This window comes from Heptranchias perlo, chromosome 7, assembly GCF_035084215.1.
Source record: "Heptranchias perlo isolate sHepPer1 chromosome 7, sHepPer1.hap1, whole genome shotgun sequence".
Classification (NCBI taxonomy): Eukaryota; Metazoa; Chordata; class Chondrichthyes; order Hexanchiformes; family Hexanchidae; genus Heptranchias; species Heptranchias perlo.
In genome coordinates this window covers 21,962,058-21,988,153 of record NC_090331.1, presented here as the reverse complement: position 1 = coordinate 21,988,153, position 26,096 = coordinate 21,962,058, and the positions used below count along the sequence as shown (strand labels likewise).

The following is a 26,096-nucleotide window of genomic DNA, read 5'->3' as shown; positions in this document are numbered from 1 at the left end:
TATACTTAATATCTTGCATACTTTGAGGTCCCTCCCATTATCAGTTCACCCCCCCCACTCCCCCAGCCTTTAAAACTTTAGCCTTCTCCAATCTTTACCCCTAGATCAACCTTTTACAATTGGAATCAGACTTATTGCTTTTCTCTGTACCCTTTCCAATGCAAGTGTACTTTTCTTGTGGCATGGAATACTAAGCACGTTTTCTAAGAGTGGTTTGACATATTGTAAAGCCGTAACGTGACTTCTGTAGAGCTGGTTTTAAATCCTGGCATTCCATTAGCCTTTTTTTGGGCATTAAAATTGAACACTCTGCAATTACTTCCAGGTCACTTTCTAAGTCTCCATGTCCTAATTCAATTCCATTCATTGTATACTTCTAACCCACATTCTTTCAACCTATACCTTACATTTAAATTTCAATTGCCATTTGTTTGCCTAACAATGTACACATTCATTATAAATCTTTTGAAAATCAATTGGCAGAATCATCTGTGGAAAGCAGAAGGCATATTTTAATGTTGTCAGCAAATTTAGCAAACCTTACTGCTGTTTTCATTATCCAAGTCATTCATATCTATTATAAACATGAGTCCAAACACTGGCTTGAGTGGGACTCCATTCAACATTTCGCCCAAGTTTCACATTTGCACCTCTTGTGAACACTCTCCATTTCCTTTCTTTAACCAATTTCTTGTACATTTCTATCTTCTACTCTGGATTCTTGTAGCTTTTAGTTTAATTAGAAACCTTTTACGTGGAAGTTTGTTGAAACCTTTGTGATCGTGGCACTTGCTATTATATCGTTAGTCAGAATTAAGGAGTTTTTCTGAATCTTCCTCAAAGTTGTCAGATGGTCATGTGGTATCACAGATGGTCATGTGATATCACAGGTTTGATGATAGCAATAGGTGCTTTTTGCTAAAAACAAAATTTTTCAGAAATGAGATGATAGAATGTTTCTCAACATTTGGAGTTAAAAGAAAAAAAATTGCATTTTATATAGCGCCTTTCATGGCCTCAGGATGTCCCAATGCGCATCACAGCCAGTGAAGTACTTTTGAAGTGTCGTCACTGATGTATTGGAGGGAAACATGGCAGCCAGTTTACAAACAGTAAGGTCCCACAAATAGCAATGAGAAAAATGACCCAATAATCTGTTTTGGTTATGATGTTGGTTGAAAGAGCATTATTGGCCAGGGCACCTAGAGAACTCCTAAACTTTTCTTTAAATAGGGCTGTGAGTGGTTTAATGTCTCATCCGAAAGGCAGCACCTCCAACAGTGCAACACTCATCTGTCAACCTCGATTATATGCTCAAAATCTGGAATGGGGCTTAAACTCACAACCTCCTGACTCAAAGGCAAGATTGCTATGACCGAACCAAGGCCAAGACCTTGAGATGAGAGTCTTTTACCAGTTGTACAGCATTGTAATAAACTCTAATACCGGAATCACCATCACTAGGTTTATTATTGAAATAGCTATAGCAATGGCAGGAGTATTGTCTATTCTTTTGTTCCAATATTAAAATGACTGAGGGCAGTAAGATTGTTGTGGTTGGAACAATGTGAAGTTCTTTTTATTTAAAACCTGTAATATTTATTTCTTGGTGTTTATATTTGAATATTATAAATTATTGCATTTACATTCTTGATTAAATTGTAATAGTGCTAATAGTTAAAATAATGTAGGCACAGTGCTAAATTTACTAGCACTGTGAAAGACAACAGCTTTTTGTACAAAATAAAAATTATACACTTCAAAATTAAGGAGTGAAGCACTGCTGAGCACAGCTGCTGCTATTCTGCAAACAGTAATTCAATGACTGTATTTCTGTGTATTTTACTCCATATAAATCAGCTTAAGTACTAATTGTGCTGATTGGATTTTAATTCGGTTGGGGGGAAAATACAATTGATTAGAAAAAGGATGTTGAATCAAATGGCATAATCTTGGTGGAAATGTCAATGAAAAGATAATGAAGTTGCTTGGGTTAATAGTTATTTACCGACAAATTTAGCATAATTAATACCTGAGTGTTGTGTAAGCTTTTATGCAAACGGTTCGCTATCTAAATTAACACAAAAATACTTTTGTTGTTCTTTAAACTCGACAGTTTGAACCAAAAGCTTGTGCTGGAGCAGGAGAAATTGAACTCCGACTTCGACAAGTTAAAAATGGAGGAACATGAAAAAAGTGTCGAGCTCCAGAAACTTGTGTAAGCTTATTTTTAAAATGATCTCTCTTTACATCATGAGAACTGAGGATAGTGTGCTATTTAAAGATTATCGCTTCATATTAAAGCTGCAGATTTCACTTTAGAATCCAAAGGTACTTGGCGGCTGGTTTGGTAGCTCTGATGGTAGTCACGAATGATATTAAATATCATCCACACTCAGTATACTTGTTTTGCCAGTTCTTGGTGGGTGACTGTATTTAAGTGCCTGTGGGAAGCAGGTAGAAAGCAAGAGAGAGAGAAAAAGACTAAGGGTGTTAGCTTTCTGTGTGAAAAATCACCTCCTGTCTGACTGACAGTACCCAGGGAAACATCTGTGCCTCAGGCATTCTTGGGATATTATGGGCATTTTGGAAGGAGAAATTTTTTTAAAGCACTAATTTGGTCATAAGTGTGATGATGCACAGTACCAATTTGGCCATTGCTACCTGTAAACGATATTTGTCCAGGCAAAACATCCTAGTTCTAGTCTTGCTCCTTTTTCTGTTCTGGTGGTAGTATGTGAGTGTTTATATATCTTCCTCAATAAAAATTCTTGCATCTGTTGTGTACGTTTTGTATTGGAGTTCTTGTTTTGCTCAGAGGCGTCATGTAGCTGACCGCTGACGCCCTCACCAGACTGCTTACTATAGTAGCATGACGTTTAAATAACCTTTTAATTATATCGTTCGGCTTGTTACTTGAAGATCGTTCTTTTGTAATGTGATCTGTTTACCTCTAACTTGGTAAATTGTGTGGCACAGAGGCATGAAATCATTTTCTTAATACGCTGTCAATCTGAAATAAAATCTGACTCCAAATAACTTTTATGTCCTGCTTTTAGACTCCTTAATGACAAAAGAGAGCAAGCAAAACAGGACCTCAAGGGGCTGGAGGAGACAGTTGTAAGTTTCAATGTGAAACCTATCGGACTTTAATGGACTCGCTTGAGAACAAACTAGTCCCCTTCCCAATTATGTAACTTAACTAAATTTTAAGGTCAAGTACCTGTAGAACAAAGACTACGCCATGCGAGTGTAATGTCTGTGAATCTCTTTCCCACCTACAGCTTTCCCAATATTGAATCCATGGGTCCCAGCATATACACCGAACGCAATGCACTGTTAAATCATTGTCAGCATTTTTAAAAGAAGCTCTGCAATCTAAATAACTAGACCTATATGTCTCAATGTAAACCAGTTAAACTACTAAACCAGTTAAACTACTATACAATTTTAAAATTGAAACTTAAGTGCAGTGACTGGAGAGTGGCTTTTTGCTTTTGAATAGGTGCTTAGAGCAGGGAAGTTTTCATTGGTGACTATCTTCCCCAACAGTAATCTCGCCCGACAAAAATAGCTGACTCGTCACTTTCAAAATTTCTCTTGTGGTAGTAGAAGTGGGCGGATAAATTACTGGGTGCGCTGCTCCAACTTTTCTATACAACAGACCAAGATCCTGTTCTGCTCCGCAAATGCTGTTTGCTCCATTGTATATTATAATCAGCAACTTTTTTTTGAAACAAATGGATGTTTTTCTTGGATATGGCCAGTATCAAACACCGTTTCCCTTCTTCCACGCCCCCCACCCCCCCAAATCAAATTATATGATTTTCAATGATTTAAAGTTGTATTTGCAAGTGTTTGTAGTTGCTGGGGTTTGTGTTCATTAATTACCTATTTGTATGTATATATAATTAATGATTGGAAAGAGATACAAGCTCATTTAAAATCTATATTCCCTAAACCCTCTATCACTGACTACTTGTTCTTTTTAAAAGGCAAAAGAACTTCAAACTCTCCACAACCTCCGAAAACTTTTTGTTCAGGACCTCACTACTAGGGTCAAGAAAGTAAGTTGATGGATCTACTGCTAACTTCACTGCTGTTCTTTGGACTTTCCCTAAGGGAAAATTGTGAACATATTTTTGGAGATGACTCTTAATGAATCAGGTTTTAAGTCAAATTCAGTTTTGGGTATAATGCGAGCTACAAGAGGACGACATTATCTAAAGAAACTACTATCAGTGACTAATATTTTAAAGCAACTGTCAGTCTCCTAAACAAACATAATGAAATATACAGGGCTAGAAATTTGCCTCATCCGTTTTCGGGCCCAGACTTTTTGCTGTAGTGGCAGTGTGCGCTCGAACCTAGAGGCTCGAGGATCGATAGAAATTGTTCCTCGGGCCTCATCTGAATAATTGGGTTGAATGGCCAGTGCTGGTCGCGCCTCCACAGGAGCTGTCAATTTTGGGTTGCCTTCCTCACCGGCAGCGACCTTCCTGTAAATCCCGGGAGAGAGGATTGAAGTGAGCTACAGGAGGGAGGGAGGGAGGGGCAATCGTGACTCCTATGGAGTCGAGGGAGCGCTCCTGCTCCTTCTGGCTCCACAGGACGGTGACTTGTTTTAAAAAAAACATCTTTAAAAATTACCTTTGGTTGGTGGCCACGGAGTCCGCTGACCAATCCTGAGCACAGCTGGCCCGACTCCTCCCCCTGCTCATCAGTTATTAATTTCTGAATGGGATCCTTCAACAGGCATTGGGCCCCTAGTTTGTATATTCAAAGAGCCTAATGCTTGTTTTAGGGAGTCGCCTATAAAAAATCGGGCCCCACAACTTTGGCAGTGGTACTAACACCCGCTCAGATTGGGCGTAGGCCATCCCACTGCTAAATTTGTATGGTTTGTGCCCGTTTTATGCTCAAAAGATGGGCACAACGCATACCAATTTATACCCCATTGGCTTTTTATTGGAAATATGACCGAAACTCCCTATTCATCACAAGTACTTTTTCTTTGATTGTAATCCAGGCAGATTCTGCCATCACACTCATTTAGGTAGAGCTGAATTGAGAGAGTAGATTTCATGAATTTGAGTTGCTATCACACCAGAAAAGTAAATCTTATTGGGTTTATACTTTTAGCCATCAGAGTGATCCCACTAGGACTGGGTCCTGATGTCCTTAACTCCACCTGTTTCCTTCCAAGGTTTTGTAGTGCAAGGTACCCCCTAATGGAAGCAGGCTGGGGTTGCCCAGTAAAGATTCTAGAGTGTTGCTTGATTATTTTTAGTAATTGGAAAATATGAAATGAGTGAAGTAAACACCAGGTAGATGGTTTGTAGAAGGACCAGATGACCTCTTATCCTAAACCAATGTATTGGAAGGTATTTATTGATCTGTTTAACAAAAATATTGAGTTTTGAGTTCCCACTTGATAACCCCATATCTCTCTATGCCGAACAGTGGAAGTTTTCCTTTGATATTTGGTTGCAGTAGATGGCTCAATACACTTCATACTGAAAGAAGTACCTCAAACATGCAGCAAAAGTATCAATGGATATATCTCGCTCTAAGTAACTTCATACTGATCTTACTCCCAAATACATGTGGTGTTTTTATTTATTTCCAAATAAACACCACCAGCAGAGCTGGGTCAGAAGGGTAAAGCTGTCGTTTTGATTGATTCCTTTCAGTCACATGCTTTGCAACTGGTCGCAGATTGATAATTTTGCTTTGCATTTCCTCAGAGCACCGAGTTGGACTCAGATGATGGAGGGGGGAGTGCTGCACAGAAACAGAAAATATCCTTTCTTGAGAACAACCTGGAGCAGCTTACAAAAGTTCACAAACAGGTATGAAGGTGATTTGTACAAAATTCTGTTCATGTCTGAAAATAGTCTGTTATTCCAACATTAAACGCTCCACGATTATTGTATTTCGCTTTTAAATATATAATCCCCTTTCTGATCGAGAACACGCTGTATTGAGCCCATAATGGAGTTCTGTCATTTCCTTTTGATGGGCAAGGTTCTCAAACATAAAATTGCTGATCTAGATTTTGTTTCACCGAGTTAAATTGTTGACCTCAAAATAAATACAGCTACAAATGCTTTTTTAACAATATTCTGTGATGACTTCCAAAACCAATATTTTCAGTTTATGTACCGGAGGACTTACAAACTCCATATTGAAATTTCATCATCATTGTTCACTCTTTTCTCACTTGGATTTTTCCGACCTTTCTTTCCCTAACTGTTTATTTCTCACTGATTTTATATGTGTTCGATTGAAAATCAGGAGAGATGTATAATGGGAGGCTGATCCGATATCACCGATTTACACTAGCTGCCAAAGTCAAAATTACCCCTAGTTGCCCTCTGTTTCGTGGTTATCCACTTAGTTCTTTTTCTCTTCCAGCTGGTTCGTGACAATGCAGATCTTCGTTGTGAGCTTCCTAAGCTGGAAAAACGACTTCGAGCTACAGCTGAGAGAGTTAAGGCACTGGAGAGTGCATTGAAGGAAGCCAAGGAGAGTTCCATGAGAGACCGCAAGCGTTACCATCAGGAGGTCGATCGAATCAAGGAAGCAGTACGAGCCAAAAACATGGCCAGGCGGGCACATTCAGCTCAGATTGGTGAGGGGTTTTGCTGCTTTCATATCACCCTGTGTCACGCATGTGGGTTCTGCTTGCTTGGTTTGGAGGGTTTATTAATTCTGAGATTGCCTGAAAAGCAAACCTCCTCTTCAGGTTTGTGAAGAAAAAACTCTTTGTTTCTGACTGTGCAATATGAATATAATGTAAGCAAAGCTTGAGGTAAATAATGTATTGGCTGAAACACTGTTTGTATGCAACCTGCTTGGTGTTATAATAATAACATCTTACATTTACATAGTGCTCCTTGCATAAAAGAATGTCTCAAAGTGCTTTACAAAATAGAGAGGTGGATATTAGACAAGAAAATGGAGAATCATGGTGGGGGAGGAGACTGAGCACATAGTTAAAATAATGAGCTTTTAGGAGGCTTTTTGAAAGCAGGGTGGAGGGAGTAAGGTAAAGTGGTTTGGGGAGAGGATAAGAGAGAATTTTTCCCAATATTGAAGTTTTTTAAAAAGTCCAAAGGTCAATGGTCACTAATCAGAACAATTTTAAAAATATACACAAAATTATCACTAAGACAAGGTTGTAAGATAAAGGTGAGTATTTAGAGAAATATTATGATTGTGTCAGACCACATGCACACATTTGGATGCAGATTAATTTACTTGTATCTTGTTCTTGCATTTTAGCCAAACCTATTCGTCCTGGTCATTACCCTGCATCCTCCCCAACAGCCATTCATGCGATTCGTGGTGGTGGACTAGCTGTTACTAACAGAACAAGGATAAGTAGTAAGTAGAATAAAGCCTAATTAAAATGGAGGTGATAAATCTGTGAGTTGCTGAACAGGAAAAAATAATTGATCAGTGTTTTTATTATGAAGGTTGTTGCTTCTAAAAAGTCCTCTGATGTTGTGAAGCTTCAATCAGTGGACCAGTCACATAGGGCTCGATGTTACCAGGCCTGCGGGTTTCCGGCGGGTTGGGTTTCGGGAGCGTGGTCAACACGCTCGGTGAAATTAGTGGGTTGCCCGCGCGATCGTAGCAGGCAATCCACTAATAGGAATCAATTACCTGCTCCTCCGGGGTCCACGCTGCTGGTCTGCGCGTCGGGCGGGCTGCGCATGCGCAGTACGATCTGTCAGCTGGAGGCTCTCTAGTTAAAGGAGCAGTCCTCCACTGACAGATGCTGCAACCAATGGAACAAATTTCAGCATGGAGCAGCCCAGGGAGAAGACTGCTCCCAGTTTAATGATGCCTCACCCCAGGTATCATCAGATGGGGTGAGGAGGAGGGCGAAGACAGAGATCTTCCACCCGGCGGGCGGGAGGAAGCGGCCAGCCTCTGCCAGCAAGAAGGCCTGGCTCGAGGTGGCAGAGGGGGGTCACCTGCGCAACCAACATATCGCCCACCTGCATACAGTGAGGAGGCGCTGCAATGACCTCAGTAGGCCAGCCACTGTGAGAACACAAAGTCTTTCCCCTACACTCCATCTGCCACAACACTGCCCCAACCCCACATCTCCTTCGGCACCGCCAACACTACTCTGTCACATCACCCCTCATACCCACTCAAACCCCATCCTCATCTTACCTCCACCTACTCACCTCGCCAGTACTCATCCTGCCACTAACACGCGACCCAATCCTCATACAATCTCATGGCTCTATCCCATACTCACCCTCTCGTGCATCTCCCTCACGGCCAGCCTCACTCAACCTGCCACCACCTGTGCTGCAGCCACAGGTCATGCATCACATATGTGCAGTAGGCAGCGTAAGGCAAATGTTTCGTGAGCATGAAGGGGGTGCACAAGGGTGTCGGATGGTTTGCCATGGGTGGTACCTATATTGAATTTCAGAGCAACAAACAGCACACATTATATTGGCACCACCACTGCCATGTCTCCGCGAATACTGTCTGTTGTGTCCAATAATGCCCGCTCCTGGGTATCACTATGAGGACCCACCACTGATGCCACCCATCGTGTTACTGCAGAGTAGGTGCAGGTGTATTTGCAGGGCTCTTCCGCGCAGACCACTGAGAGACATCGGCGGTGTAGCCGGCTGCACCCTGGAAGGATGCGGAGGAGAAGTTGTGGAGGGCAGTGGTGACTTTGGCAGCGACAGGTAAGCACTTGTTGCTGGGGCCAGCCAGGAGCAGCTCGGCATGAAAGAGCCTGCAGATCTCCACGACTACATGTCGAGCCAATCTGCGCCTCCGTGTGCACTGCTGCTCGGAGAGGTCCGGGGAGCTTCGCCTCGGTCTGTGGACCATGTGGCGAGGGTAGTGCCCTCTGCGATGCGTCTCTCTCTGCGGTAGCCCTCCCTCCTGCTGTGCAGGTGGGCGTGCAACAACCCCGTGTTGGGGGGCTCCACGTCTCTGCGGCGGACGGCGTGGACTGCGAGGCTGCTGGGGCTGGTCATGCTGTTCGTTCTCCGAGGGTGTCCACGCACCACCCATCTGGCAGGTGTTGGTCTGAGGGGTTGTGCAGGGTAGGTGGGTGGTTCCTCGGACTGGGGCTGCAGTTTCATGTCGGTCTGTCCTCTGGCTTGGCGGGGGGTGGTGGGGGGCAGGGGTTGCCCTATGTGACGCGGTGGCCTCCTGCGTGGGTGAGGGCTCTCCCCCGTGGGGTGCACCTTGGCACCTGCCACAGGCTGCTGGCTGCAACACGCCTGGTTGGAGAGAGACTGTTTCCCCCAGTGTGGGAAACACGCTGCGATGCAGGTGAAATCCCACACTTCCTCTTTTGACAGCTGATTCAGCTCATTAACTGACCTCAACAAGCAAGGTAAGTACTCTCAAGTGGAACCCCGCTGGCTTTAATTGCCTGCGGGATTCCCACCAGCGGGGGCCACGCACGCAGCCCCGCACGTCATCGGGGAACCCGGAAGTGGTCGGGATCGCGGCGCGATCCGGTCACGTGACCTCATATCGGGATTTTCGGGGCCCCCCCCGCTGGAAACCCGCAGGAAACCCGACCCTAAAATCGAGCCCATGGTGTTGAAAGGTTAAATTGTTTGTTTGCCTATTAAAGTTTATAAATTACTGTTGGCGATATTAGCGGATGAATGCTTGATGAATTTGTATGACATGCCTTTGTCCACTATTGTAGCAGAGATATTAGCCCATTTAAAAGAACCTGCATTAAAATAGTGAATAAGCAGTATCATATGAACATGTTAAATGTTTGTCGTAAGCTTTACTGCTTTAAAATAAACCAAACTTTAAATATTTTCAACTGCTGGGACTAAGATGTTCTATCTATTATTCTATTCCCTCTTTCACTAGAAGAAATGCTCTTTGTGATGGTATGTTCTTCAGATTGTAGTATAAACTAGATTACCAGATTCAAGTGGGCTCACCCATTGTTCTTCTCTCACCACTGACATCCTAATAGTCTTGCTTTGAACTTGCCTTCGTTGGAAGAACCTGTCCAGTGCTGAAGGAGAGAAGAAATATATTTTTGGGGGGAGGGGAGAGGGAAAGAGAAAAGAAAAGGAAGAGAAAGATGACATTGTGTTTGCTTCTAAGAGTCATCGGTTGACTGATGAAAGAACTAGTGGTGCCAGTTGACGACGAGTATATTTAAGACTTACTGGCCTTCTGTCTGTGGTGAGTGGGGGCATCTTGCAGAGGGAATGTTTTGGTGTACCAGGGAGATGCTGCTTTTATATTTGACCAGGCCTGGAACTTATTCAGAATATCAAAGCTTTTGATAGCAACAGTTCCAGGTTGGTCAAGTGCACATTTTGTAAATGTCCCAAGTGTTGCACCAACAGTAGGTTTGAAATAATAGGACAATATTAACTTGTTATCTATTGATTACCCATTAATGTCAGCAATGTGTAAATTTGAAGAAGTTTACATCTGCATTACAGTGCAGGGGAAGCCGATATTGCTGCTGCCCTGTGATGTACTGTTCCTTATCTATTGTAGTGTTAATGAATGGAGAATCTAAACACCCCATTAGTAAATGCATCCTATTCTCCAACACAGAAATAACAGAAATTGGTACTAAATACATAATGAAATTCCAGGCTGTGCTTGAAAAGGATTCTATGGACAAGGTGCACAAATGAAAATTGTGCAGTCTGTAGATTTATCTTATCAATAATATCTGGCCACTATGGAAAACATCAGATTTTTTTGTTTTGTTGTTCATTTGGCAGCAGTTATTATCTGTCTGAGTCAAGCTGCTTGATGCAGGAAGCAATGATGCTGACTCAATATACCAAACAAAGACCGCTGTCTTTGTCCATTTGCACTGTTGATGTTCTTTGGATGAGTTACAAAACTGCATTCCAATAATTTATCTCTTAACCATGAAATTGCTGCCTGCGTAGAATCCTGTTGTTTTTATAGAAGATCCACAGGGTGATTTGATTTGATTGAAGGCCATTAATCACAATGGTGTGATATCTTGCCTTGTCATCCAAACCGTGCTTGTTCCGTTGGCTTACTTATTACAGTTTTCAACATTTTTAGCAACCCCAAGGTAAAAATGTTGCCTCACAAAGATGATATTCCTTCACAATGATATTATTATTAAATGGCTGGATGTCTGAAATTGGTAAAGGTAAAAAGAGAAAACCAAAATAGAAAATGCTGGTAATACAAAGCAGGCCAGACAGCATCTAAATAACTCGTTTCTGCTTTAACATTTCAAAATGTTCTGATGAATAGTGTCTCTCAACTTAAAATGTTCATCTGGATTTTCCCTGTTCAGATATCTTACCTAGTGCAGTGTCAGCCTTGGCTCACCTATATCACTCTTGCCCGAGTCAGGGTCATGGGCTCAAGCCCCACTCCAAAGACTTGAGCACATAATCCAGGCTGACATTTCAGTGCAGTACTGAGGGAGTGCTGCATCATTGGAGGTGCCACCCTGCGGATGAGATGTTAAAACAAGGCCTCGGCTGCTCTCCATGGTGGACGTTAAAGATCCCATGGGATTATTCAAAGAACAGTGGAAATTTCCCAGTGTTTGGCCAATATTATCCCTCAATTAACACCATCAATAAAAGATTATCTGGTTATTTATATCACTCATTTTTACGGGACCTTGCTATGTGCAAATTGGCTGCTGTGTGTGCCTAATACAATAGTGACTGCATTTCAAAGCTACTTTATTAGCTGTGAAGCGCTTTGGGATGCGATGATGATGTGAAATGCGCTTTATAAATGCAGTTGTTAGTATTTTAGTAAATATGGTTGTAATCAGGCACTCATGGTATCTGTGATTTCTAATGAAAGTAATTAAATATTTGCCGTCTGGCAAACCAGCAACATACATTCCATGTTTCTTACCAGCATTTCCTGTCCTTATCGGTCTTCAAATTTTGATTTGTAATGGGGGCAGTAGACGCTAGCTTAAAAATTTGATTTTTTTTTTGGTGTTGTATTCAATATATTTTAACTAAAGTATGCTACTAAACATCTCTATTAACGAACAGTTAAAATGTCTTGCCCATTTTAGTAGATATGGCTGTCATCAGACATTCACAGCATTTGTGCTTTTTAATAAGAATATAAGAACATAAGAAATATGTTCTTATGTTCTTATACATAATGAAAGTAATGACTAAATATTTGCCTTTTGGGATACCTGCGACATACATTCCCTGAAGCTGGTGAAAGCTTTACTGGATGACAGATGGACCGATGGACTGTTCAACCTGGGAATTTCAATGTTCTAAAAACTTAACAACTAATAGTTAATCACCCAGCCATCTGTAACTGTAACTGCAGCTGTTAGCTACTTACTGCTATTCGTTATAGACTGGACATTAGCTTTAATGCTTCTGGTAATTTTTAATGCCATATTAAATTATTTTGATGATGTAATTCGGTTCCCAGTGTAGAATGTAGAATAGGTCACATTAATAGGAGACTTGTCAAAGTTGCCACTGTGCCTGTGATTATTTTGCAGAGACTGGCAACACTAGAGCCTCTCTCATGGAATTGAAAAGACTCTGAAGTCCATCTGGCCACTCTCAAAACTGAATACCTCTCAATCGCCCACTCCCTCAAATAACTATCCTATTCTCCCAGAAGTTTTTCCACATTGTCTGCCACTTGCGTTGCTGTTACACATGCATGATGCATGCAGGTTTCTTTTCCCCCTCGCTCCCGTTGTCCCAAGGTCTCAGGTCTGTGATGAGTCAGCTGATCTTACCCAGAGTGGCAGTAGAAGTGCTACAGTTGGTTTCAGCAGTGCTGGGGCTAGGGAGGGTAAAATCTGTCAGTGTTCCCACTCCTGATTATTATACAGGAATATGTGGACTTCAGGTGAGGAAAAGAGCAAATTTGTATCATACATTCACCTCATCCCAGTTGAAAATTCTGCTAATGCTGATTGTAGAATGACTACATGGATGAGGCATCCTGGAGCAATCAGCAGTGGTGGGGCCATTCATCAAATCTGTGCCTTTAGAAGAGACAGCAGAAATACAAACAGATGAGTAGTGTCCCTAAAATCCTGATATTTATACACTTTTGAATATCTCTTCCTAACTACATAGTGACCTTTTGCATTCACCTTGATGGTATTAACTAGGTTGTCAGGGTAGCAGAATAAAACTAAAACTGGAAGTTGTTGAACGGCATATGAAAGTAATGCCTGTAATGACCACAAGGTGGCATTTACTGCATTCTTGGAAAGGGAAATGTGCCTAACATATTTTCATTTAGGATTAATTTAGAACCATAGAAAAGATAGAGCACAGAAGGGGGCCCATTCGGCCCATCGTGTCCGCACCGGCTCGAAGAACAACCAGGTGCCCATTCTGATCTCACCTTCCAGCACCCGGTCCATAGCCCCGCAGCTTACAGCACTTTAGGTGCAGGTCCAGGTACTTTTTAAAAGAGTTGAGGGTCCCTGCCTCTACCACCAATTCGGGCAGCAAATTCCATACACCCACCACCCTCTGGGTGAAAAAGCTTTTCCTCATGTCCCTTCTAATCCTTCCGCCAATCAGCTTAAATCTATGTCCTCTAGTTCTTGAACTCTCCACTAGGGGAAACAGGTACTTCCTGTCTCCTCTATCTGGGCCCCTCATAATTTTGCACACCTCAATCAAGTCTCCCCTCAGCCTCCTCTGCTCCAAGGAAAACAACCCCAGCCTATCCAATCTCTCGTCGTAGCTGCAATTTTCAAGCCCTCGCAACATTCTTGTAATTTAACCAATCGATGCAAGTATTCTAAGCATGGAAAGGCATAAATTCCTTGTTAGCTTACTTTTTATTACAACTGTCCAACAGAGTCCAAATAGATGGCAGCTATGGCTTCGATTTTGCACAGCGCCTTGACAGGACTCCTGCCCAAATTTATCAACAAAACTTTCAAGCTCAAATTTATCTTTGCCAGACGTGGGAATGTTTCATGCATTTGGCTGCTGGAACATTTGGTAGAACAGAGCTTTAGATGAGGTGATTTTAAGTTGAAGGGGTATGTTCAACAGCAAACTTGTGGTACTCTTCCAGTTAACAGCACTCTATACTATAAAGAGCGTGCACTTGGTAGACTCGACCCATATATTCAAGCTCCTAGAACCATAGGTATTTATAGCCTACAAGAAGGTCATTTGGCCCATCATGCCTGACCCAGCACTTTGCTACAATAATCTAAAACTACTTCCACTGCCCCACAGTGTATCTCCCTCTACTTCAAATACCCAATTATCCCTTTCTTGTTGTAAAACCAATAGCAGGAATACAGATATTTTCTCTTTTAGTAATGGGAAGTTTGGGTCGACAGTTTTGGTTTGTAGCAACAGCAGGAGGAAAACTATGTAAGCTGAGAGCAGAAAGTAAATGTCATGGTCTCTGAGCACTACTGTGCGAGTGCCTTTTTGACCATGTAAAACTATAGGGAGTGTAACCAGAAAATAGATTCTTCTTCACCTTGCATTCTCCAGACTATGGGGTCAATTTTGACTGCCTTTACCTAGTGTTAAGGGGGCAGCAATGGTTTCAAATTGGGATCGGTAACCTTACCGTCCCATTAACCCCACCAGCGATGCGACCGGCTCCATTTTGAAAGGGGCCTACCGCTTGGTGTCCAAAGCCTCTGCCTGTTTCAAGTGATAGGCCCCTTTTAATATGAAAATGGGGATCCTATGACCTAAATAGGACCCCGACTGACATTTTAGGTTGGAAGTGGTCAGTGTCTGTTCAGTGCAGGCTCCAACCAATTCCCCGGAGGAGCAGGAGCCAAAATAATCTAGGCCACTGTCATCCCGGCACCCCCACCCTCCGCAATTGCAACTCCTCCCTCCCCCCGCCACACCTTATCTTGTTGGCGGCCGCACCAGTCTGATTTTGAAGCTTCAATCTGGCGAGCTGCACTGGGATGTTTGTTTGGCGTGCCGCAGCTCGCTTGCCAGACTTAAATGAGACCAGGGCCTCAAAATCGCAGGGGCCTCTTCGCCGCCGGAATGGTCTCAACTACCTATGTGAATACCACAGAAGATAGAGTGGCTTGCACATATATTTACTAAATGTCAACTAGGTCTGTAGTGACCATTGCAAAATCAGATGGAGAAGCAGAAGTCAATGACATGAGGTACAACACTTAGTAATGAAGCGAAAGATCTTGTATTTATTTGGCACTTTTCACCCCCTCAGGATGTTGCAAAGCACTTCACAGCCAAATGAAGTACTTTTGAAGTATAGTCGCTGTTGTAGGGAAACACAACAATCAATAAGCACACAGCAAGGTCCCACAAACAACAATGGCCAGATGATCTTTTTGTTGACATTGGTTGAGGGATAAATATTGGCCAGGAGATCGGGGAGAACTCCATGCTTTTCTTCAAATAGTTCCATGGGATCTTTTATGTCTATCTAAGACGGCAGACCGAGTCTTGGTTTAACATCTTATCTGAAAGACGGCACCTCCTACAATGCTGTACTGAAGTGTCAGCCTAGGTTATGTGCTCAAGTCCTGGAGTGAAGCTTGAATCCACAACCTTCTGACTCAGATGAGAGCATCACCAATGAGCCAAGGCTGAAACTTTTTAAAAATCAGGACAGGAGTCTTAAAGGGAGTGGAACAGACATTGAGAGAGTAAACCTCATCATGGAGCTATAGGATAATTTTGTAGATTACAGGAAGCTTCAAAAGGAAGCAGCCTGCAAACTGTAAATGTGAGGAGCAGTGAATAAACTATCCACTGCCATGCATTACAATAAATTGTCTTGCATTATGGCAGCAAAATATCATTTGGCCAAATTATTTAATTAAAAAAATGGTTTGCATTGATGCTATGAATATTCTTGCCAGTAGAAGTTGATAGCTCAGTTGCTAAGCAACATCTCTTCCAGCTGGTCACTGAAATAGAAGGATCTGCTGTAAATTTTTCTGTGACCTGTTCCTATCCTACAAAAAAAACCTCTGGTGTGCAGTTCTTTATCAATGCAGCAGCAGTAATGTCTGTTTTGATCATTTTAAACTAAAGTTGGTTTGTGTAATTGCCTACACCTCTGAAAGCAAAGGTCATTTTAATAGATCTCAGAAGGTTGTGTGCATTGATAGTAGAGTCTATCTGCCTGGCAGGCCTTTTTGCTTTTTAGATGTTGTAATTTTGGTGTGAATTGTTGTATGATGATAATGGCTAGCAGTAGTTACAAGACTATAATTCAAGCCATTCTGAAGACTGCATAAACTTTTTTTTGCTTTGCTCTTGTAGTTCTTCATCCAAAGTAGAACCCTGAGATTGAATTACAGCCTTGAACTCACAGCCAGCTATTGTATACATTCTGCGAAAGAAGCTTTTTTTTAACCTACTTTTTCTTATGTAGAATAGCTGCTGGGGGCTGTTGCCAGTTGCAGGCAACTTGACACCAAGGGTAAAATCACAATGACAGCACATGATTACTGCTACCTAAATTTATTACTTTCAGTAAATAGCCAAGATTCAGATACTTGAGTCATAACCTGGCTGAAAAAATACCATGGGATGAAATTCTCTTGTTAGGTGTATTCAATAAGAAAAGGACAACATTTAGGGTTTTCCACAGAATACCACACAGGAATGCAGAGAACACCTTGTTGCTCTGGCAATACTGGAAGAGTGAGCCAAGAAAATCAAATGTAAGGAATCTTACAACACCAAGTTATAGTCCAACAGTTTTATTTGAAAATCACAAGCTTTCGGAGGCTTTCTCCTTCGTCAGGTGAGTGTGGGATTCCATGGAAGGTACCGCATATATAGTCAGAGAACAATGCCTGATGATTACAGATAATCTTTCCAACTGCCCGTTGTCAAGGCAATCAAAGGAGTCGAATAATCGACTATATATGCGGTACCATCCATGGAATCCCACACTCACCTGACGAAGGAGAAAGCCTCCGAAAGCTTGTGATTTTCAAATAAAACTGTTGGACCATAACCTGGTGTTGTAAGATTCCTTACATTTGTCCACCCCAGTCCATCACCGGCATCTCCACATCAAGAAAATCAAGGCAGTACTGATGAGGGACTTCAACTTATCCAATATACACTGAGAATGATCAAGCAGGAAAGACTCTGAGCTTGTCATTGTAGTGCACGATTGCTGATTGTGTCAGAGTGCTGTCTCCTAGACCTAGTTTTTGTGAGTGGCCGAGACACTATTCAGGGAGTAGAAGTAGTAGAACTGTTAGCTAACAGTGACCGTAGTGTGATAACATTCACTCGGACTATGGAAATAGCACAAATATGCAACGAAACCCGCGTCTATAGCTTCAGGTGGGCATACTTTAGGGATATGAAGACAGAACCTAGCAACACAGACCTGGGGGCACTACTCCAGAAAAAAAAAATCTGCTAAGAATAAATGGACACCTTTCAAAAACATTGGGGGCAATTTTGACTTTGAGAGATTGTATTGAAATGAAAATTGGGAGAGATGTATAATGGGCGGCTGATCCAATATCGTACGTTTTATACTGTCGGTCAAAGTCAAAATTACCCTCATAGATTATAAAAAGTAGCCAAAAAAAGAGATTGGAGTGCCAGGTGAACACTGGAAAGGGATATAACAGCAGAGCGAAAACACAGTGCCAAAAACTTTTCCAGTACACTCTAACAACAAAGAGGTCGTCAGGGAGGAAGTCAAAACTCTAAGGCATCAACATGGAGTTAAACATGGGATGAACATAAGACTCTTAATCTGCTCAATGACAACTGCTTGGATATTTTTAACGATATACGATCCAACATTAAGCAAACATTGGGCCGGATTTTGCTCTGAATGGCGAACGAAAGGCACCTGCTGCAGGTTAGACTTGGACTTGCAGTACAAGACCCATGTAAAGTTTATGGGCAAGTTCCTCTTATCGGGGCCTCAGTCCAGCATGGCGCCCTCTCCCGGGCAACTGGGACCTATGTGAACGGGGCAAGCTGCTGTGTTTCCCCTTAACCAATCAGATTGAAGCATTTTAATAAACAGTGCAGACATAGAACCAGGAAGTGTAAATTAGAATAGTGAATTCAATGTAAAATCAGTTACAGCAGTTAATTGTATCGTGTGATTTATATTAATTAGTGTTTAGGTGGTGTGTCAATTGGGGACTCTCATATCCTTTATATATGAGAGCTTATCTGGGGGATGGGGGTGTGTGTGTATGTGTATATGTATGTGTGTGTGTGTGTGTGTGTATATAAATTTTTATATATATATTATAAAAGGGGATCTCTGTATGAATAAAGGCTTGGAAACAACTGAAGACCAGACTCCAGTATTCCACCCTTTCACCACCACCAGTTATAACACTAGAAAGCAAAATAAAGAGAGGGTAAGAAATATTGAATTAAAAGACAGAAATAAAAGATAGAAAGAAAAAGTAAAAAAATAAAAATTCTAAAATCGCTTTTTCTTAAATGTCCAACAATAATTAAAATGTGAAGGAATGAGACTCCACACTTGTAAAATTAAATTTTCAGTGCCAGAAGGGTTGTTTGGCAATCATTCAGATTTACCACCCTATTAAAATTTGGTTACACTTAAATACTTGATGTACCTTTTCTGGCGAGATTACTTTGTTTCCATCAGGGCAGGAGAGGAACTTTGCGCTGTTGCAGTAATTTCAATGTTGAGTCAGCCGGCGAGATCTCCTTCCCACGAAGCTTCTGGAAGAGCAGGGCATCTGATGGAGGAACATCTGGATTTCCACATTTAACTGCACATGTGCGGTCACCGGAAGTTCCTCTACCATTTGCACTGAAATAACCGTGAGCACCGTTAGGCTCACCGTTATTTTTAGAGCAAAATCCGGCCAATTGTATCTGTTCCAGGATTTTGATTGTGAAAGAAAAAAGAACTTGCTGTTTTAAGGTGCCTTATTATGTTTACAGACATCTCTTTTGAAATGCAACATCTGTTATGCAAGCAATTGCAGCAACCAATTTGCTCACAAACAGCAAATTAATAAATAACCAGAGATAAAATTGGGGGGTATAGCTAATAATATAACCCTAATGCAGCAAAATACAGGAAGACATAAACAGGCTTGCAGAGTGGCTACATAAATAACAATTGAAATTCAATATAGCCCAATTCAATATAGCAAATGGAGGCCACTTAGTCCTTGGAAGGTCGGAAACTAAATAGTGTAGAGAAGCAAAGAGATCTGAGAATACAGACACACAAATCACAAAAAGTAGCAACACATGTCGATAAGGCCATAAAAAAGGAAAACAAAATACTGATGTTACCTGAATTGAGGATGCAACTATCAGGAAAGATTTAGCAGGCTGGGGCTCTTTTTTCTGGAGAAAAAGACTAAGAGGAGGCCTGATAGAGGTCTGTAAAATTATGATGGGGTTTGATAGGCTGGACATGGAGAAACTGTTTCCATTTGTGGGTGAGTGCAGAACAAGGGGACATAGGCACTAACAGATCGAATAAAGAATTTAGGACATCCTTTACACAGAGAGTGGTGGAACTTAATGCCGTTAAACAGATAGTATTGATTCATTTTAGGGGAGGCTTGATGAGGGTGAATGGAATAGAGGGATTATGAGAGCAAGGTGGGAAGAGGTAATGAGTGGCAGGAAGCTCCCATGGAGTATGAACACCAGCATAGACCAGTTGGGCTGAATGGCCTCTTTCTGAGCTGTAGATTCCATGTAATTCCATGTAATCTGTCTTGGTGGACATCAGGAGGACTCCCTGCTCTTCAAATCATATCGTGGGATCTTTTTCCTTCACCTGAGTAGGCAGACTAGTAGGTTTAACATCTTATTCAAAGGAAGGCACCTCTAACAATGCAGCAGTCCTTCAGTACTGCATTAAGTGTCATTCTAGATTATGTGGTCAAGTCACTAGAGTGGCAGTTGAACCCACAACCTTCTGACTCAAACTGAGCTAGGTTATATATGAACAATGTATGTTAAAATTCTTTAAACAAAAGGGTGGATGTTTAAGTCCACTTCAGATCGGTGGGGAAAAACAGCAAAGCCTGTGTGGAAGGCAGTTCCTTCTCAACTGCATGTCCTGTGCTAGCAAAATAAAATGTTGAATAAACTAATAGGAATTTCTTTGTTTTCCAGATTGAGGCTTCAATCTAGCATGCATCAATGACCCAAGACCAACTCATAAACCCTTCAAAAGAAACCTGCATCTAATCATATGCATTCTTCGGAATTGTAGTCATAGTACATTGGCTTTTCCTGGGTCAAGATAAGTATGTATAGAACTGCATTCATTCTACTTCACCTAGCCTCATGGATCATATAATGTATTTGTGTGTGAAAATTAATTCTCAGCCTTTTCCAGGACTGTGCTAAGCTAAAATTATACATTGTATCGCAGTGTCTTAGGAAGAATATTACCTTGTATTGTGAGTTTGATTTTTCTGTATGATAAAATGTTTTATTTTATATTTTTGGGTTGTGGGTGGGCAAACATTGCTGCTAAATTATAAATTTTAGGGGAGTGAAAAGGTCAAATTTGTGCTTGTAGACTTTTCTAAAAAAAAAACTTTGGCAGCATTGGGCAGCCTGGTCAGTGTAGGTCATCAGTGGACAATTTGGACAGCAATTGAGCCAGGAGTAGAATGCCTTTTAGTACAAAAACTACAAGCCCTTAACTATGCTAAAATTGTTTGAGTTTTACACTTCACCTGAATCACTGAGAATGAGTGGAAAACTGAAGGTCTTAAAGAAAGACATACATAAATGCAAATTGGCCTTATTTTGGGTCAGAGAAAAACATGGCCGTCTTTAGTACTCGCAAAAGAAACTGTTCATATTCTTGTGCAAGAAACACTGGAAAACAGGAAGCAGATAGAACTTGTCCAACTACATAATCTCTTCAGACCTTCAAGAAGAACTCAGTCTGTCAGCTGCCAATAACCTTACTGAAGAAATGAGAAGGACTCATTCTGAATAAAGAACAGAACTGTGTGAATTAAAGTATGTTCACTCATGGGTATTTCCATTGATATCTACCATAACTCAACTGCTGGTTTCATGCCATTTGAACACAGGTAGCTTCAGTGTGGGGACTATACTGATGTCCTGAGAACATTTGGTCTTACAGACAGCATAATTTCTTGTGAGGCAAGAGTAAACTTCTAAATGCCCACTTCATATGTGTTTTATGTTAATGTGTTCAAAAAGAAACTGCCTCCAGTTAAGGTATTATGGTAGTATGGTGGACCAATTGTTCCTAGATATCCTTTGGGAACTGCACATTGACTAAAGTTTGCACTTTACGTAATTATTACATTTTTGTATGTTTATATTTTTCCTCCCTGTGTTTTCATAAGTCTAATTTTGGGATGTTGATAATCACCATTTGGATGATGTTTTTTGATGCCTATGACATTGAGTTATGAACAAACCTGCTCCATTGCAGTGACTGTCTTTAGTTTGGTTTAGGATTCTTTCTGCAACTAGATGCTGATCAGCTAATCAGTCCACCTGTTGTCAGATATATGGAATATCCTAGCCTTACAGAAGACCATCACTATGAAAGCTAGCCTTTTTGACAATATACAATTCTTCATATTCAGAAATCTCTCACACATTACAGAAACATGTCCATTCTTGGCTGGTTCTGGACAATTCTAACTTTTTTTTTGTCCTGATGTCATTGGGATTGCTCCTTGGACCCAGTCTCATAATTGCATATCAAATTTAACGCCAGGTACTCTGGCTTTGCATAGGGACCCAGACTTTAGTATAAGGACATTATATAATTAGAGCAGGGGACTTCAGCTGTACCCTTTTGATCCCTGCTGCTGTTATGCCTAAGATATATGGAACAAAAAAAATACCCTTAACTGGGTGAGGTCTTCATTTTACCATTCAGATCCAGATGCAGTAAATAGTGTATTCTGTAGCCTGTTGGAGAAAAGCTTTTTTGCACCTTACCAGCTTTGAGCTTCACAGTTTTGAATGAGACTTTTTACCCAGCTATCAAGTGAAATAAATCAAACTAAACAAAAATACATTGCAGAGAGGTGGAGAGCACTAAAAATGACCAGTATTAAATGATACTAAGAGGCGGTGGTGAACCAGATTGATTACTCCTCCAATCCACTATGAGGAGTGCTCTTACCTGATTGCAGGACTTTGAGGTAAGAAGGTCCATCTGTGTCCCTATTGATTCAAAGGCTAAAACAGTGAAAGAATGTGGTAATCAATTTTCTGTTGAATATGGACATGAGGATTGTTCAAATTGTACCCCCTCCATCTCGTGTATGAGGCATTGGCACTGGATCTCCAGTGGTGGATTTAGAGCAGCAACGTTCTCCTAGGGTTCGCCTTCAGGCACCTCTCTTAATTTACATTTATCAGGCATGGGGTGCTCATCTTCAAGATGTGGGTGCAAGCAAAATGGACATTGATATAGTCCACATGGCACTTTAATCATTGGAATTTTGAGCAGTATGCTGGCATTATTGCAGTTGATGTTTATCCAGGGAAAGACAGTCCACATTTCCAACAGATAATACCTTAGTAGCTCATCAACAAGTAGAGGGGGACTCTTTTCTATTTACTGTGTTGGGATAGATATGGCTGGTGTTATGGTGCCTGGACCAAGGAATATATTTCTCTTGGCCTTTCACTTGCCATGAGTGGAAAACTTGAAGGCAGTCCCCCAGGTGCCTTACAATCCATCTATATGAATGAAAGATCTATCCTCAAACAAGTTAAGGAATATATTGCAAATGTACATGGTTGGAGATTGACCTGTTTGCATCCATAGAGAGTCATTAGATCTCTCTGTTCCACTGCAGGATGAGAAGTGTGTCAGTATGGAAGCGGGACAATCTTTCGTTTTCCTGAACTTGAGAGTCTCTATATGCTTTTCCACTCTTTCTTCTGCTCCTCTATTTATTGCAGAAGGCACACACAGACCAAACAAAAACTCATCCTGATCAGTCTGCACTGGCCCTGTCAACCTTGGCTGTTAATCCTATCACTGAGCAGAACCAACATTCTTACATGGGCAGCCGGGAGCTGCTGTCTCAGTGGGGGATCCAGTTCTGCATTCAGAGCCAGAATGCTTTTGGCTACGGTATGGTTATTGAACAGTACCAATTTCTATATTTTTTTATTCATTTATGGGATGTGGGTGTCACTGGCGAGGCCAGCATTTATCGCCCATCCCTAATTGCCCTTGAGAAGGTGATGGTGAGCCACCTTCTTGAACCGCTGCAAGTGATTGAGAGATTCCTATCTGTTCCTGGAAAACGTGGCTAAAATTTGCAGCATGGTGAACATGTAGAGCTATTCTCTCTAACATGGGTCTAAAGCCCAGCTCTATTTGAATTTATGTGGCCACCACCATGGTCTTTCATGAATGTTGACACCAGGTTTGGTAGGTTCTCATGGTTTATTGAATAGATCTTGCTTACTTCCTAACTTAATGTCGTCCCTAATAAACTATGGGCCCACTGTTCAAAACTCTTCAAATGTATGATTTGAAGCTTCTTACCATGAAGGCAGCATTTTTAGTGGCATTACCATGTAAAGTTATAGAAATAACAGAACAAAAGTAGCCCAATTGGCTCTTTATGGAAGCTGTCTGATTCACTTTCCGTGCCCTTTTCCCATATCTTTTTATATACTCCTTTTTCAAATGCTTATCCAGTTTTTTTTAATGATATTATAGTCTCTGCCTCAATAGTTACTGCCGGTAAAACATTCCATGTTTTAATAACCTTTTGGGAAAACATATCTTCTAACTTCTCCTTTCGTTCTTCTAGTGATAACCTAAGTCTATGCTACCTTATTACCAATTCATCAACTGGTGGAAACAATCTTTCTGTATTTACCTTCTCAAAATTTCTCATAATTTTGAAAGCCTCTTTGGCCCGGTTAAGAACCATTCTACTCATTCCACAGCTACTACCTTGGCTTTTCTTAGTCAGGTTTCATTGATAGAGTCTGCAAGGCAGCTAAGTGAGTACCTTTTGTACATTTACCAAAAATGTATTGTTTGAATTTGACCAACACTCTTTCGCACATCTGTTTTGGCAGCAGGGATTGGGGCATCCCAGCTAGAATTGAGCCTCACTGTTTGTAAATTGGCACTATTTTTGTATGGCTCTTGAAGGATGTCTGAATGACAAAGAATGCAAAATTACCTACCTTGTAGGGTCTTTGTCATTCTTGAAATGGTAGTGTCCCTCATCGTCACTCTTAGCTATCCCCTCAGGCCATGCTGTGCTTATTATCATTGTTTTATGGTTAGAAAGTTTTTACAGAAGTAATTTTTTGTATAGTGTAGATCAGAAAGAACTGATCTAATCAAGCAGCAGCCTTTAAAGAGGGTAGGAGGAGAGGGCTACATGGGCTGAATGGTCCCGGTGATATCAGGATAGATTTTTTTTAAAAGGTGATTCACAGATCTTATCAAGTTTGGACTTGTTGATATGGTGTGTGAGGAATGTCAAAATTCTAATAATGATGAAGACCCTACAAGGTAGGTAATCTTATTTTATTATTACCAACAATGCTGCCCTGCCCCTTCACGTAGGATGACTATACTGCATAGACAAAGAGCCTGCTGAATAAACAATGGTAATGCAAAATACTTCATTAAATAAGCTGATCGACATTTTTCCAGTGACTGTCTTGCTGTCAGCCTTTGTGCACTAGATACTGATCAGCCAGTCAGTCAATCTAGTTTTCAGCATGTGAAGAACCAAAGGCTTTCACAAGGCTGTTGCTGTGGGAGATTTTAACCAGACAACCAAGTATTCAAATCACCGTTCAGCCTACTTTTATTTCTTAATTAGCTTCCCAAGTAACAATTTACTCTTGAACACGTTCTCGCCTGTCATTCCATTACTTTTCTGGTTTATATTTTTGAAACCACTGGATGCTAGTAACCTGAAAGGGTTAGTTCCAACTGTGTATTTAGTCTGTGTAACTAGGGAACAATGAATCCATACACCGTATTAATGCTGTGTGCCTGCCAAATGACTAACAAGAGTTGGGGGGAAGAAAAAAATCATATTGTTCAATGTCCATTGTCTGTCTCTGGGATGTATTGAGGTATCTTATGACCTGATAGATGTTGGGATGTGAGGCTCTCTGTAGTTTGTGTCTACTTTGTAAGATGTGTACCTGTATTGCAGAAGTGTTTCTCTTATCTGGCTGTGTGTACAGTAGTCTTTAAATATGTTCATTTTAGGTCAACCTATATTTATTAAAAAAAAACCTATACGATTATTTTGTTCAAATGGTATAAAAATGAATATTCATGGTCAGCATACAGCAAATGAATACTGTGAGGTATTTACAAAATAATATGATCAAGTTTGAGGGCAGATTAAAAAATTTCACTGAAATTGCTGTCCTGTAAGGTGTAAGAATCTGCTATGAAATGACTTGCATGATGTATAATTTACTTGAAATGGTTAATGAAAGTGCTGAAATAAAGTTGATTTAAACCCCAAAGATTCAATTTTCTTTTTTTGAAACGGTTATAAAATCTGAAGATACCTCATAAGATGGTGCATTTTATTTGCGACTAACACTCAGACTGCAGCTATTACATTGGACTGGAAATACAGCAATGCAACTCTAAACATTTTGATCTATTACGACCTCTGCTTTCCCTCTGTACCGTAAAACGTATGACTTATTGTAGAGGCTGCTGAGTAACCAGTGAAGCCTAATGCTGAAAGGTTGGAATAATTATTCTGCAAGGTTGTTTTTTGGAGAAATCTAGCCCAGTGTCAACAGGCTGTAAAGAAACCAAAGAAAATGTTAAGCCGCATGGCACATAAATAGAAAAAGGTGACTTTAAAGTTGTGGGCAACCAGGAGAGACCACATTTAGACCATCATCCAGTTTTTGTTCTTCAAAAAGAGATGGCATGTTATTGGAGGGAGTTCAGGCAAGAGCTACAAGATTAATATTAGAACTTTAAAGGAATAAGCCATGGAGAGCAATTCTGTACCTTGAGACTTGGGAAGAGAAGACCAAGTGAAAACTTGATTGGCATTTTTGAGATTATATGAAAAATGAGATTATAAATTGAAAACATAT

At 41.0% G+C, this 26,096-nt stretch overlaps 1 protein-coding gene across 2 annotated transcripts in view; it reads left to right on the top strand.

Moving 5' to 3' along the window:
- The window catches only part of LOC137323562 (kinesin heavy chain), a 179,663-nt gene extending 154,161 nt beyond the window's left edge, over positions 1–25,502 (top strand). For both annotated transcript variants that reach the window (XM_067987174.1, XM_067987175.1), the window contains exons 20-26: positions 2,117–2,218; positions 3,060–3,120; positions 3,996–4,067; positions 5,748–5,852; positions 6,418–6,634; positions 7,288–7,389; positions 20,136–25,502. In XM_067987174.1, the coding sequence (XP_067843275.1) occupies positions 2,117–2,218; positions 3,060–3,120; positions 3,996–4,067; positions 5,748–5,852; positions 6,418–6,634; positions 7,288–7,389; positions 20,136–20,140 (664 nt within the window). In that variant the 3' untranslated portion in view covers positions 20,141–25,502. The remainder of the gene's footprint in view (positions 1–2,116; positions 2,219–3,059; positions 3,121–3,995; positions 4,068–5,747; positions 5,853–6,417; positions 6,635–7,287; positions 7,390–20,135) is intronic.
- The last annotated feature ends 594 nt before the right edge of the window (positions 25,503–26,096 follow it).